At 41.0% G+C, this 14999-nt stretch overlaps 1 protein-coding gene across 1 annotated transcript; it reads right to left on the bottom strand.

The window, feature by feature from the left end:
• Positions 1-172: 172 nt before the first annotated feature.
• LOC139632994 (sodium-dependent lysophosphatidylcholine symporter 1-B-like) lies at positions 173-13046 on the bottom strand. The gene is made up of 14 exons (XM_071498312.1): positions 12767-13046; positions 10936-11064; positions 10168-10292; positions 6811-6934; positions 6647-6725; positions 6409-6560; positions 6206-6296; positions 5306-5424; positions 4925-5008; positions 3462-3545; positions 3260-3372; positions 2998-3141; positions 2582-2758; positions 173-2284 (listed from the first exon to the last, which is right to left on the bottom strand). The coding sequence occupies exons 1-14, from the start codon at positions 12998-13000 to the stop codon at positions 2230-2232; spliced, it is 1710 nt and encodes a 569-aa protein (XP_071354413.1). The 5' UTR covers positions 13001-13046; the 3' UTR covers positions 173-2229.
• Between the last annotated feature and the right edge of the window lie 1953 nt (positions 13047-14999).

Raw genomic sequence — 14999 nt, 5'->3', positions numbered from 1 at the left:
CAACCCTAATGTTTTATATTAAAATGAATTTAAAAAAAAAAAGGCTAAATGATAAAATAATAATAAAATACCAACTTGCATAGATGTAATACTATAAAGCCTATAGCCTATACTAGAATAGCTGGCAAACAAAGTTTATCCAGCTATCCACTGAAACTAGTAAATAATATACACATAAAAAGCTGAGGTGGAACCAACACTTTTTTTCCACAAACTTTATTTAGACTTAAAATTACAAATTTACAGCACATCACGTTTTTTCTTTTCTGATTTATATATTGCTCATTAAAGTCAGACTTAGAAAAAAGTATTTACAATTTATACATACAGCAGCATATAAACACCAAGGACAGATGTAACACGCCTCCCTCAGCTCATTTAGTGCAACTTCAAAGGTCTAAAAAAAGGAAAACTATGCAGGAATATATTAAGATTTAGATTTGAAATCCTTCTGACTTAATCATTTATCCAGTGAGGGTCTGAGATCATTTGAAGTTAAATCAAGTGGTTGAAAGTGATGACACATCTCCTGGACATAACAGATCCTTGTAATAGAAACTCTGGGGTTGTGCTGCTGTTTTTGAGTCACAATACTGTGAAGGCAGATGGTTTAATCACATTATGGCAACTTGTGATGAAAAATCAAATGTTTTCCACAGGACTTTAAAATCACCCGGCCACATATCCATCAATAACAATTTGCTGTTAATAAATTATTATACACATGTGCTTTCATAAGAAAAAATCTAATCCCTTAGTTTAAATAAATAGTTAAATAAAGCATTTTTCTTCCCTTGGGAAGTGAGAACGTGCTAAATGAAATGACTTCATAGTGGAGTTGACTTCGCTGTAAGATCACATTCTAAAACATTAAACCTGATGGAGATAGGCTATAATGTTAAAGCACATAAAGTGTGATGGGAAACCCTTTTCAGTAGCAAAAAGAAAAATAAACCCAACAATCTGAATAACAGGTTCAACAGAAAATCTCATTGCAAGTAATTATACAAGATGTGCTTGTAAGGCAGTGATTCACATAATCTACATTCACTACATCATATCACGAGGTGCCTTTTCCCCTTCAAAAGATTCAAGTACAATTTTTTGCCTTGATGAAATGATATCTAGAAGCAACACCACCCACAGGAGAGTAGAAATTGGAAAAAAAAAAGTAGCTCCGTACAACTTCAATTAGTGGAATAGTGTTGGTACGCCATTTATGAATATGGGCTGATACTATATGTGTCCTTCAGAGCACTCTCTGAATGGAAAGTTAGAGCTGATCTCAGACGTGGTAAACATCAAAGGTAACATCGCACTCAAGTCTGCACGAGTGAAGGTCCAATCTTGTAAACTAGCAAATAAATACTTCGTAAACAATACCACAAATCACAAGCAGTGTCCCAATTCCAACCTTTTCTAACCTGGCTTTAAGGATGTAGTGCAGTCACACTGGAGGTGTGATAAAGAGGAATTAGAAGAGTACCACTGTTCCACAATGCAATGCACAAAAGAAATGAAGGTACTGCTTACAACTAGTCGAGATAGATAACTAAAGGACCATCTCAATAAACAATAAAGAGATACATCTTTGGAAAAATAGTTTCATTTCTCTTTGTTGAGGAAAACTCAACCAAGATGAAATGACTACAGCTCCCATGAGCCATTCGATTGGTGAATGCTGACAGAAAATGTGTCTTATCTTCGTTAAAGTGATGAGGTGATCACATTTCACTGTCCAGTTCAGTGGTAAAGACCCTTTTAGGTTAAAATGTGAACAGATGCCAGTATCGTGTTTCAGCTAAACAAGGAAAAAAACCTGCAGAAAGGTATAGGAGGAAAAGAAAAAGTATTTTGAGAAGTGAAAGCAACAAGGACAGAAGTTAATCTCGGACTTTGACTCTACACTAACTGACAAACAATACACTGGAGATTTGTATCCTGTGTATGTTTCTCAATTGTCATAAATGCTGTTTAATTGGGACACAGCTGGAGATAAAGGACAACAGAAAATACTTGGAATCACACGTAAGGTGAAACTGGTTTGCCACTAGGGGGCGACGTAAACCTGTGTGATCCACTGGAGGGAGACGTTCATTGCTGATGATGTTTGGGCAGCAGCGGTGTCTGCGGTCCCTTCTCTGTTACTACAGATAGTTGGTGGTCATGTCCCTTGGCCGCCTGTGTAAACTTGTAAACCAGCGGTGGTGGTTGGCTCGTCCTCCGCCGCTACACGTTGCTCCCAAGTGCTGAAGTTTCTGACTCGGAATCTGTTTCAGAGTCCCTGTTTAAAGAGCGGGAGAACAGCCAAGAGTCACACACAAAGGATTTGGCTTGTGCAGACATGGTGCATGATACATGCAAACGACAGGGCAAAGTTTATTTGAGTATTTCATTTGAATTTAGGTCAGCTATACAGACAGGAGCTGAATTTAGCATTTCACTGGTTTGTTTACTGGGGTCATACATGAGTCCTGCAGGACAACAATAGCACCCACCCTTGTTCAGTTACCCTGGGTAATCAATACATTTCTGTGTTAAGTGTGCGAGTGCCTGTGTGTGCAATTCACTTCACACTTACAGGATTTCCTGCAGCAGTTTCTGGTTGCCTTGCCTCCTTTCTTCATCAATAGGGTAGGTCTTCAATATCAACAGTCCCACAATAATAAGACACACAGGCACAGGAGACACCAGCACCTTCAGGGTTAAACTGACTGCCTCGGGTTGTGAGCAGCTCCCAGTCTTATAGTCGGCAAATCTGTGAAAAAATGCAGAAAGAGGGAGAGAAGTTGAGCTGATTTGAGTACAGTCTGGCAAGAAGGGTATTTAGAGGATTATGTGATTGTTGGCCACATGACCACTGGACTGATGAGCTGTAGTGTGGAGCTAATCTCATATAGTGTAAAGAGATCACAGCTGTGCAGACATTAGCTGAGCGCTGATAAAGTTTTAAGGATGAAACCGCAATCGTACAAAAGAATGGATCAATAAACTTACTTTAAACTGAGGGTAGAGATACCAAGGGATATCCCAGAGGCAAACTTGATGAAGAACACATAGAACGAGTAGAAGAGGGCTTCATGACCATGGATGTCCGGGTTCTTAACCTTGAAGTCATCCACTACATCAGGAAGCATTGACCTGAATGGACAAACACAACATTTTAGAAGGAAAGACAAGTCACAAGCAACACAAATCTACTAGTGATACATCTGTATCTGGAACTAGAGACGGATTCTGTTAACAAACTTGTGCTTACCACGGCAGGAGGAAAGCTGCTGCCACGCTCACACCTGCAGCCACTGACACCAAGTAAGAAATGATCAGGTTGCTCTTGATGCAGACGATTAGGATCATGAAGGGTATTGCCCACTGCAGAAAGAGTGTGAGCAATTCTGTAACAACTCATCCTCTTTAGATGAATTCCTTTGTCGTGCCAAAAACAAGCATCTTTCACTTACTGAGACACCGAAGTAAACTGCCTTCTTCTTCCCGAACCGGGTCAAAAACCACTGCCACCACGGGATGGTGAGAGTTCCTGATAGCTGGAAAAAACGAGACACTGAATGATCAGTATTATTGCTCCATTAAATATTATTTCATACAGACAGGCTGTATATTTAGGGCTACCAGCAGCACTAAGAAAAAGCCTTTGCCACAGGATAGAGACATTCAATTCTTAAAGCTATATCAATTTTGTTGCCTTTTGATTTAAATTTAATTGAAACAATGTGAGTGTACTCCCACATACATTTTGTATGTAGGAGAAACCTAAACCTGGAATCAAGGAAAAGATTCCAACTACCAGGCACAATAAAGGCTGAGGGCATGTATTTTGGATGATGTGGAGGTTTTTGCAAGCTGTCACCATACTACATATAACTTTAAATTCTGCTGGATTTTAAGAGTAGAAAAAGAAAGTTGATAAGACAACGACCAGGGACTAAAATCAACTTTTAGTTTCTAAATTTAGGTCTTTGCCTGAGACACGTCATATATAACCATGTTTTCATGTGGTTGCAAGAAAATGAAGAATGAAGAGGCTACATCCAATTAAGGGGCCTGATTTCTATTCTTATCTAATCTATTCTTATCCATCTAAAAAAAAAAAAGCTGAATGTAGGACTTGCATTATTATAAGACCTAAATATATCTAAAATCCTGGCTGCAGCTGTGAGCCCTAATATTAATCAGAATCAATCAAACCTCTAAGGACTGTGGGAAATGTGGGAACCAGGAAGAATAAAGTGCCCACTGGAGGAGGAGGTCAAGGGACAAGGCTACAATATGCTTTGTGGGGGTCGTGACTTAACCCGGACAACCTTTGGCCTCTTGGCCACACTTGGTCAACCAGTGTTAAATGACCACACAAGAGCAAGACTGTCACTGAAAACTCAGCAGCCTAAACATCAACTGTGGGGAAATATTTCCATTCTGCCCTTCTACTCCCACCTCTCCAAATATGATACATGGCGCTGAAAAATGTCTCCACTCCTAATCAGTGGGAAAGAACAGAGCAAAGGGAGAATGGAAAAGAGGGCGCGACCAATGGTTGCAGTTCCCATGGTGGCAATGAGGGATCGCCTGGGCAACAAAAGCTCCACTGTGTGCCCGTCTCTCCCTTCATCTCCTGCTAACCCGAGTGAATGTGTGGCTGGGAGACAGGTTCCCAGGAGCCCAAACAACACCTCCTCTCACCCTGAAAATCTGCCCTTTCAGCCCCGGTGCCATGTCTCTCCTCGTGCGAGGAACAGCTTCAGAGTAACAGCTGAAAACCTCACAAACACAGAGTTTGATCTGTACCACAAGGACAGCCAAACAGGGTTTTCTGCTGCAGACTGTTCTGATGTCCTCCAAATCTCATACTGATTAGGGCTTTTACAAGGAGGTAAAGAGTCCTTGAGTGTAAAGTGGAAACACTCACCATGATGACCAGGAGAATATTCTGGAAGTCCTTCCTGTGTCCAAGAGCATAGGTGATGAAAAGGGCAAAGTTTCCCTCCAGTAGCTATAAAAAGATTTGAAGAAGTGTCATCTTTAAGCAAATTACAGCTATAGATAAAGGGATAGTCCAACATTTTGGAATATATGCTTATTTGCTTCCTTTCTAGGCTAGCTGTTTCCAGTCCTCGAGTTCAGTTTCTTATTTACCCTAAAGACATGAGTGGTATCACCCCTTTCAGCAAGAAAAGCAAATAATGGATTCCCCAAAATATTGAATTATTCCTTTCAATGAAACTTCTTTAAATTAATTCAAAATGATCCCTACATCCAGTACATGACAGATGATGAAAGACAGCATTACCATGAAGGCCAGAGAGGTGAAGAGGAAGCCGATGACCAGTTTGACGTATGGTGTGTGACTCATCACCAACCACAGGCCCTGACGGAAGGTAAGGGGGACTGATTTTTTATGTCCGCTCTCTAAAATACATCATGGAAGAGAAGAGAACAAAGATAAGCTGGCTGAAAATCTCTGTTGTAAGAAATCTGATGCACAATATGAGATAATCTTCTTGTATTTGTCTAATTTGTATCTTGCAGACTTTTAGCACCTGCTAGAATGTGGCCACCACATTTTTTCCTCCTGATAATTTTTTTTTGAACAATGAGAATGATGAGGACGCCAAATATTTCCCAAGAACATCTGATACAGACTGATACAAACTTTAAATCATGAAAAAAAATCATGGTTTTGCACCACGCAAGTCTCAAAATTTATCTATGCATTCCTGAGTGAAGTCCATGTCCTAAACTTTGCATTTCAAGTGCTAATGTCATTGTACAGACATTGGTACATTTAATGACATGTTAGAATCTTTAATGGATTCATAGTTAATCAAAACCTTTTATTGTTCAAAAGCTAAATGATCAGACGCGTCTTGGTGTATTCATGACAATTTCCAGCATTTGTATTGTATGTATGTATGCATCAGAGCCATACATTTTGCATGTCCCTGCAGAGCTGGTCTGCACACAGCCAAACACACCTTTCTCCTGCAGCCCATGCAACCTGATTTTTTTGTCGATTCTAAGTATTTGAGGTGTCAGGAAAATGTAGACTTGATTCCTCTACACAATTTTCTCTACAATGAATTTTAATCTTTGTGCATGAGGTTGATATGAAATCGTCAAAAAGCATTAGTAAATTGTTCCACATTGGCATTGGCCTAATGACAACTTTTGTTATCTCATGGATTCATACCTTTTTGCTCCTTCACACCCAAAGACACGACTACAGCACAGAGGACATAGATGATGGAGATGACCCCAGAAGCAATCAAGTAAGCTTGTTTCTGAAGACAGAAAAGGCGATATTAGCTAACTAACACTCATGTAGATGCTGTAACAAATGGTTGTACATTTCATCATTTATCTGACATAATGCAAAGGAGTCAAAACTCTCACCGTCTCCGCCAGGGAAGTACTGGACGTGCTGTTTCTGGAGGAGTTTGTGCTGTTGGACACATCAGGCTCAGCGGCACAATCTGAGGTGCCACCCACAATCTGTCCCTGGATTGCAGTGCCCAGCACTGTGCCCAGCACCTCCACCATCATACCTGAAAGCAACGCAGGAGTGGAGCGTCAGAGCATGAACAACAACAGACATGTAAAGCCTTTGGATCACACCGGAGGGCTGACGTACGATAGGCAGTGGCAGAGTCCCTCTCCTTTTGGTCGCTGCTGATGAACATGGTGAGGGCTGAATATGGCACATGGAAGCACTGTAAACATACACAAACACACAGTTAGACAAGGGAGCAAAGATAAAGAACAAAGCACTGAGCAGTGTCAACATGAAATACTAACCGTCTGCATTGACTGGAAGAGGCAGTAAAATATCAGGTACCAGACGACCTTCCCTTGCTCAAAAGGAGGCACGTACCAGATTAGAAAATAAGTCACCACTGCAAACGGAGTAGAGAAAAGGATCCTGGGAAGAAAAGGGGTAGAAGACTGTTTAGGGAGACAAAACCAAGCAAAGATATTGCTTCTCATGTGAGTTTCATTCTGTGCTGTTTGGTTTGAAACAAAAAGCGTTGGGCCTTCTATTTCGCGCTGTTAAAGAGTGTGTTTATTGCATTCTGCCAACTGTACTTTAACCCCCACTTTTTATTCTCCTGCAGTCACTTCTTTTCTACTCTCTCCCTCTCTCTTTGTGAATAATAATCCTCCTAATCCTGCCTTGCTGGAGCTCGTGTGTGGAGAAAGGGCTCAGTCTGGGCTGCAGAGGGAAATGAGGGTGGGCTGACCCAACGACGAAGCTGCTTTGGCCCACCTCACTCTCACCCCCCAGTCAGTTTCAGTGGCGTTTTCCCCAGCTTTGTATGCCCTCCAGCTGACCTCAGTGCCAGGGCTTGTTCAAAGATGCTGGTGCCACTTGAGAAACTTGTTTTTAAACAGACCACAGTCCAGCTGAATCACCCAGTGAAGATGAGAAAATCTTTTACAAAAGATATTTTTGTGCCAACAGGAAACCCCATGTCTCTTGTTGGCAACACTAAGTCAATTATTCAGTAAGTCTATTAACAGAAATTAAATCAGCAAACCTTTTGATACATGATTCATAGTTTAAGTAATTTTCAAGTAAAAATGTCAAATATTCTCTGGTTCCAGCTTATCGGTTGTAAGGATCTACAGCTTTTCTTTATATTATATGACAGTAAACTGAAAACTTTGAATTTTAGAGTGCCAGTCAAACAAAAGATGCAATTTAAATCTGTCATCCAGGCCTCTGAGGAACATTTTGAAAGACCAAACAATTGATTAAAACGTAGCTAAAAGATTAATTGATAATGAAGAGAGTGCATTAGTTTCAGCCTTAAAGTTAAGAGCTACACTTTTTGAATTTTTTTTCCTCCATTTTTTTGGATTTGAGGTGTCATACAGAGAGATAAATGCTTACTCACCCTGAGAGCCATAACACTAAACACAGAGAGACGTGTCTTTATTCTGGGTGGCGCATCTGCACTCGCATGTGCACATGGTAATATGCAAACTCCCCCCTCCCCCATTCTGGTGTGGCACATGTGGGAAATAAGCAAGAAAACGCCTCCTGATTTTGTCTAATGTCTGAGCAAATTAGGTTAATGAGAGCTAATTTATCTGGAAATAGAGGCCAGGTTGTGACTGCTTCATGGCTGACTAAACACAGGCCACAGTGCTGAGGTCACTAAGGCACAGGAAATGACCTTGAGGTACATACAATAAATTACATTAAGTGCACAGATAACAAAAACTGCTAATATCTTAATGTAAAATGTAGCACAAATAGAAAGGACAAGTGAGGGCATAAAAAGACATCTGCGGGTTCTAATCTGACTGATGGTTGTTTTACTTTGAGCTCAGAAACCAACACGGGCCACAGAGGATCATGTACATGTTGCCTTTTTTAACAATGACCTCCAGTATTTCAACCAAGCTCTTGACCCAAGGTAACCTCTCTCCATTTCCCACACACACACACACACACACACACACACACACACACACACACACACACACACACACACACACACACACACACACACACAGAGACACACCCCTCATTCACTTGAAGCTGATGGTGTGGTGTAGCCTTGACCAATCACAGCAGTAGTCGGTAAATTTCCCCTCCCCCAAACCACAACGCGCTACACTCATGCACAGCCGGCATCTCTGACTCAAATACCCACGATGCTCAAGATATCATTGTGACATCATGTTAGAGAAAAGGCTTAGGTTATTGAACCACACATTCTCATAACACTGCCACATTTCACATTCTCCTGCCTTTCTCACAAATACATATGTAAAAATGAAGCTGCACGTATTTTACTCTAAGAGCAGAATGTCAAGGTCATCAACAAACCGACCTCTATGAAATCAACTGTCAGCATTACATAGCCACAGTATATTGGTTGTGTCAATTTGGCTGCAGAAGTCATTTTATGCTCTTAAGCAGAGGATTTGAATTTAACAGTCTGCAATTTTCCTTGTTCAGTGTTGAGCTTTATAATGCTTAAAGTAAAAATATATTAAAACATATATCTAGCCGTTCAAGAAGCTGAGGCCAATCCCAGCAGACATTTGACAAGAGGTAGGGATTCCCTTGACAAGGCTTGCACATGTACAGTAGACAAACACAATCACGCATATATGGCAACAAAAAAACATAAAATTTTTTTTATAGAAGCAGATTTTGATTTACTGCTTATACCAAGTTATGCTTGATACTTTATCTTTAATATCTATCTAATGGAGAATTTTTCATTAATGTGACTATAAACTTGGTTTATCAGGTATTTCATGCACCAGATTAGCCAAAACCTGACGTTCTCATCTGCTTATTGTGTCTATATCAGATAGAATAGCACATTTTGTGTATATTGTCAATGCCTACACATACACATAAAGGAAATTAAAGGCAGCCTGTGGAGTGAGGGCCAACATGCAAAAGCGCTTAAGTGACATGATGCACCAAAATAAATATGACAAACAGTAATGTTAACAATGCATCAACTTATCAACAATCTAAATATTTAATGTGGAAAGAAATGCTCTAGACATGTTTGTTATGCCTCAAGGATACAAACAGTACAGTTTGATGAGTAACACTGAATGTTTCCTTTGCTTACAAGAAAACGCCACAGGGCACATTTAAAGTTTGCTCTCGGCACACATGGCTGAATTTATGAGTCCCTCATGGGCCTATTTATCTATGTGCTTAACAGCTGGTCTAGCTGTTTAATCTAAGTTTTCACAGAGACAATTCTCTTAAAAAAGTAAACCACAGGTGCCCTGACTAAAAGTTAAAGCAATTGGTAGAAACTGCCACAAATCTACATCCATAAACAGGTGACAGGCAAAATCAAAGTAACGAGTGCAAATAATTTGTCTACTTTTACCGTCTTTCACCACTTTTAGCATGCGTCCTAAGGACTCTACATGCACGGTTTCATACAGACTGCATTCTTGCACTTGTTCTCCCTCAGTAGCTGCTTCAACCTTGTTGCCATGGTTACTGCTAATGGCACGTGTGCTGCTTTTTGTCAGTACATTTGCCTCATACTTTTCATGCCGCTAAATATGCTATGTACGCATTTTCAGTATTTCCTTCATAATGTCCACTTTGCTTTGTGAACCTGTCCTGAAATGCATTTGCTGCTATAAGATTCAGACACCCACCAGGGCATCATACGGCCGATGCTGGTCCATCTACTCCGGCTCACCAGGAAACCCACTGTTGGGTCTGTGACGGCGTCCCATGCCCGGCCCACAAACAGGATGATGGAGGCATTGAAGGGATCCAGCTAGAGGGAAGAAATGGAAAAAAGAGTGAAGCATGAAACCAAAACAAAGAGCCAATACTACCTCATATGGCACTGCTGAATAGATGCAGTGAACAGTTCAAAAGAGTCATGACATCAATGAGGTTATGAAGACATTTTGAGGCTGTGTAACTGCTTAGAGTACGGCAGCTTGTTAAAGAACAAAGTGGCATTCAAAGCTACTCTAATGATCTCATTCCTTGAGCTCAATGGCCTTTACTGAAGGCCCTACTGTGTACAGTGGAAAAGTCTAATTTGCTAATTGAGTAACAAAGCAAAGCAGCAGGGGTCCAGGTTAACGTGCTTGACCAACCACCGCAGGATGAAGACTGTTTAACTGATCCGAGGCTGAGAAGTGTGAACACAAGCTACGGCCTTAAAGATAATCAGTGTGAGTAGCTACTGCAAAGATATAAAAATACAAAGAAAAGGGAATGAGTTGTCCAACTTGTGTGATATGAGGGGCGTTTCATTTGCCACTTTAGGTATTCCTTCAACTTTTTCCAGTTGTACAAAATGAATTTTCACTTAATAAGTCAAAGAAAAATTGTGTTTTCATAGCAAAACAAATGAAGCAGCGTAGTGTGATTTGAGTTTTGTAAAGCTCCCCTTTTTTGTAGCTCACCTGAGCCACATCCAGCAGGTAGATCTGGAGGAAGAAGCCCAGAGCGCTGCCTGTGATCTGGTAAGGAGCCCCACCGATGGCATAGCATATTTTGCTGCACACAGACAGACGGCTTCTCTGTTCCCTTGTCTGGAAGAGAATAAGAGGGGACGACACAGGAGATGTGTTATCCAGTTAGTTTGAGTTTATAATAGTTTGTGCATCTGACTGCAAACAATGAAATGCCCATCTTCTCAGAGGAGATATGAATCAAGATGAAGTGATGTGGGCAGTGGTGTGTAACATGATCATTATCTGCATTTCTATTCTGCACTCTGGAGTTCATTTAAACCCTGTTTTCTGCTTCAACTACCCTCATCCATTCCTGTGTCCATAACTTTTGGGAAACTGATGGTGTGTTAATCAACCTGTGACTGTGAGGGACGGAGATTGGCTAATTTACCTCACCCCACTGCTCAGTACCTCAGATTAGAGACAGATTAGAGTGACGATGCAGTGTGCGCCTGTGCTCCAGTGAGAAAGTGATGTGAAACTATGAGGTTACTGTAGTTCACTCACACTCCCACTACATCACAGAGACTCCAGTGCAGCTATTGGCTCTAGCAATAGGATGTTGGAGGTAGTATGACATTTCATGCTGAGTAGCCAACACTCAGCAGCCACAGCCAATCACCTGTTATAGTTTGATGATGTCAGCAAGGGAGGGCTTATAGATCTGAATTCACATCCGCCACAGACACAAAAGCGGCATCACCTCATGATAGAAATTGCTGCCCCCTCACAAATCGGGAGTGAATAGTTCTGTCACGTTTGTCGGCATACCAAGGACACACTGGCAAATTATCATGCGGAGCTAAGAATAAAAACTGAAGCTAAAGAAAGGATTGCAGCCTGCAGGCAACATTTAATAACAGACATCATTGGTGTCTGAATGATGAATGAGAGATATTTAGGGCTGTAACTTTCATCATGAAGCATTTTGTCTATGTCTAAATGTCAATAAGCAGTGAAAAATGCCTAATATGATTTCCCAAAGCACAAGGAGGCACATATTTATCAATTCAAAACCAAATACATTCAATCAACTATCATACATGAAAAGACAGAGGAAAGCTCCAGATACTCACATTAGAGAAGCTGAAACTAGTAAATGTTTGGCATTTTTGCTTGAATCATTACTGAAATGATTAATCAGTTATCAAAACAGCTGCAGATTCATTAATAAAACACAATGCCGTCACACCTTATCATAAAAACCTCGTAATTATCCGGAGGCTATAAGACACACACAGCTGTTAATTTCAGTCGTTTTAGGCTTCTGGACTTTTAATAAAAACACGCAAGTCTGTGTTCAATCACTCTCAGAGGTTGGCTTTGAATATTTTAGCATTACAAACGTCCTTGATGAATATAGACTTAATTTTAGTCCCACAAACCAAAGGATTCCTGAATCGTGCATCAAGCAGCGGCACCGCTTCACGTTTCCGCAGCACATCTGTCGGTATTAAACACAGCTGCGGCTGTCGAGACCGTGCGGTGCGCCGGGAGTCAGAAACGATGAGCGTAATTATGAAATGGTCCCTTTAAAACCGGTTGTCTCGGTCGACCTCACGAACAGCTGCCGACGACAGGCGGACAAACCGGGTGAAATTCAAATCCCGAAGACAAAGTCTGGGGAGGGTTTGAGGGTTTGAGATGCTAAAAGGAAGTGCGACTCATCAAACGTTCAAACTAGGCGCCCTTTGGCGCTCCTGAGTGAGGAAGAGCCAAACAGACAGCCGCTTCAATTTATGTAAGACCAGAAATAAAACCCACATGTCCCAGGACTTACCTTTGCTGTCTTGGCTTCTGCGTTTAAAGGTTTCACGGAGAGTAAACTCGCAGCGTACTGCTCGGCGCCCTCTCCTCTCGCCATGGCGGTAATAGTGATTAAAAGTAATGAGTTTCTCTTTGCCGGTTTCCTGATGTGTTTCAGCGTCGGACGGAGAAAACGCTCTCCACAGAGCCGCAGTGTGGGCTCAGGGCTGGGTGTGTGTGTGCGGCTCCGGCTCCACGCTGCTGTCATTCATTCATTCACTGTGTGACGTCACAACGCGCTGCAGGAAACACCGGCCTCCCACAGCCGGCGCGTGTGAGGCCACGGGTGAAGAGCAGGGCCTGAGCAGATGCACCGCAGAGCTTCATTCTCACTTTGCCATTTAGAATTATTTCCCACAGATTTTATACAAACACGTCTGTTGTTCTTTTTTTTTTTTTTTACACCAAGTAAATGACTTTACACCACATTGTACTTTGTAAAGTAAATAACTTTACAATTAGACCTTCAACGCAACAGTAGGTTAAACAGTGAGGCAAAGTCATGTTAGCAACGGATGAAAGTATAATCTCTTGACACACCCAACTCTCTAAGATGACTCCACTTAAATGTTGGCTTTTATTGTCTAGTTCACAGAGGGCAGACATAGTCGAGGATGACCTCTAACCCCAACCAGGTGTCTCTTATGCTGCTTAACCTGACCCCAGACTTACTCTAAGCAGTTATCTACTATTCCCAAGCTTTGCGACCTGACAGTGAACCCATCAAGGGGCAACCCTCCTCAGCTGAAAAATGAAGCTACCACTGAAGTGCCAAAAGCTGCAGTTCCTCGAAGGGCCGCTTGAAGCTGGCTCCAAAAGCGAGGTAATCACAGAGGTCAATCAAATGTAAAATGTTATTTCTGCTGCCCAGCTTCACAGCAGAAATAAATATGTGCACATGGTACAATTTCTTATTTCATAACAAGTCTAGGAGGGGTGAGTTTTATATAACTCGGCCATTTAAATTTGATTAACTCATAGAATTATTATTGAAATTAAAAAAAAAGAAAAATCTCTTCTATCTGGTTCACTCATGTTATGAGAGAATAGACTCAGATTTTCACCATATGGCAGAATGAAATGTGAGCATCAAAACATCACTGCCTTAACTGGATATCAGTAGTAGTCATGAGTGAAAGTGTAAAGGCTGGGCCATGTGGTGAGTCCTCTCTTGCTTAAACCATTTCAGAATATCTCGATAAGTTGGACAGTATATTAAGACTAGTGACGTGGGGAGAGATAGCTGCTCTATTCTTGACAGTCAATATGTCCAAACTGGGAGCTTCTCTGAAACCAGATGTCACCTGTTTGCTCTCACTTTCGCCTCCTCCATGCTCAAAAAGTAATTGTATCATTGCATTTTATATCCTGACAGTATGCAGTAAAACAGCGTTGTTCCTTTTCAGTACCAGATATAAACTAGCGAATGTAAGTAGGTTAAGTAGGAATTCAGTCTTAAAGCTGCACAATGTTTTAATACCACAGCCTTGAAAAGAACTGTGTTTGACGTCTAACTTATAACTTTTTATTGACACCTTTATTTTCCTTGTCGGTAAAATGTGATGATGGAGCATTTTCACACTGTCACTATCATTTAGCTTGTACACTGAACCTTGTGTATATTTTTCTTTACCATCTTATTTGTTTATGGCCTCCTTTCCAAATATGTGTCATTGTTCTTCTCACTACAAAATCTAAATACCCACAAACATATAACCTTTTAACTGTTTCCTTGGAAATAGTTAGAACCTGCATTTCCTTACCTTAAATCTGACATCTCTTTTTCCACCTCTGTCATTTAACAGCACTGCTAATCAGAAGTTGAAATGCAATGCTGCCTCTTGGCTGAGGCGCTGTGCTGCTTCTCTTCCAAAGAAGAAGAAGACCTAACTTGAAATCATGCCACCACAGTTTTCGCAGTTTCTATTCATGACTTGTAAAACTTCACTTCAGGATGAAAGTGCTTTGAAGACGCATGATACTGTATGACAGTGAAAACGAAAAAAGTGGCTCTGACTAATTCAAACATGCTCTGTTTAAAAAAAAGATGACAGTGAGTCCAAAAGAGATGTGTGTGAAGTTCATGACATTTCATAAAACTAATGATAAAAACATCTGTTGCCCATCTGAGTCACTATTGGACTGGACTCATCCTAGAAAGACATCCTTTTCTAAAGACATGTAGAAAAGAATCGTCTCTTTTAAGT

This window comes from Trachinotus anak, unplaced genomic scaffold, assembly GCF_046630095.1.
Source record: "Trachinotus anak isolate AG129_WGS33_773 ecotype Australia unplaced genomic scaffold, CSIRO_AGI_Tana_v1 ptg000015l, whole genome shotgun sequence".
NCBI lineage: Eukaryota > Metazoa > Chordata > Actinopteri > Carangiformes > Carangidae > Trachinotus > Trachinotus anak.
This window is presented reverse-complemented; position numbering and strand designations above follow the sequence as displayed.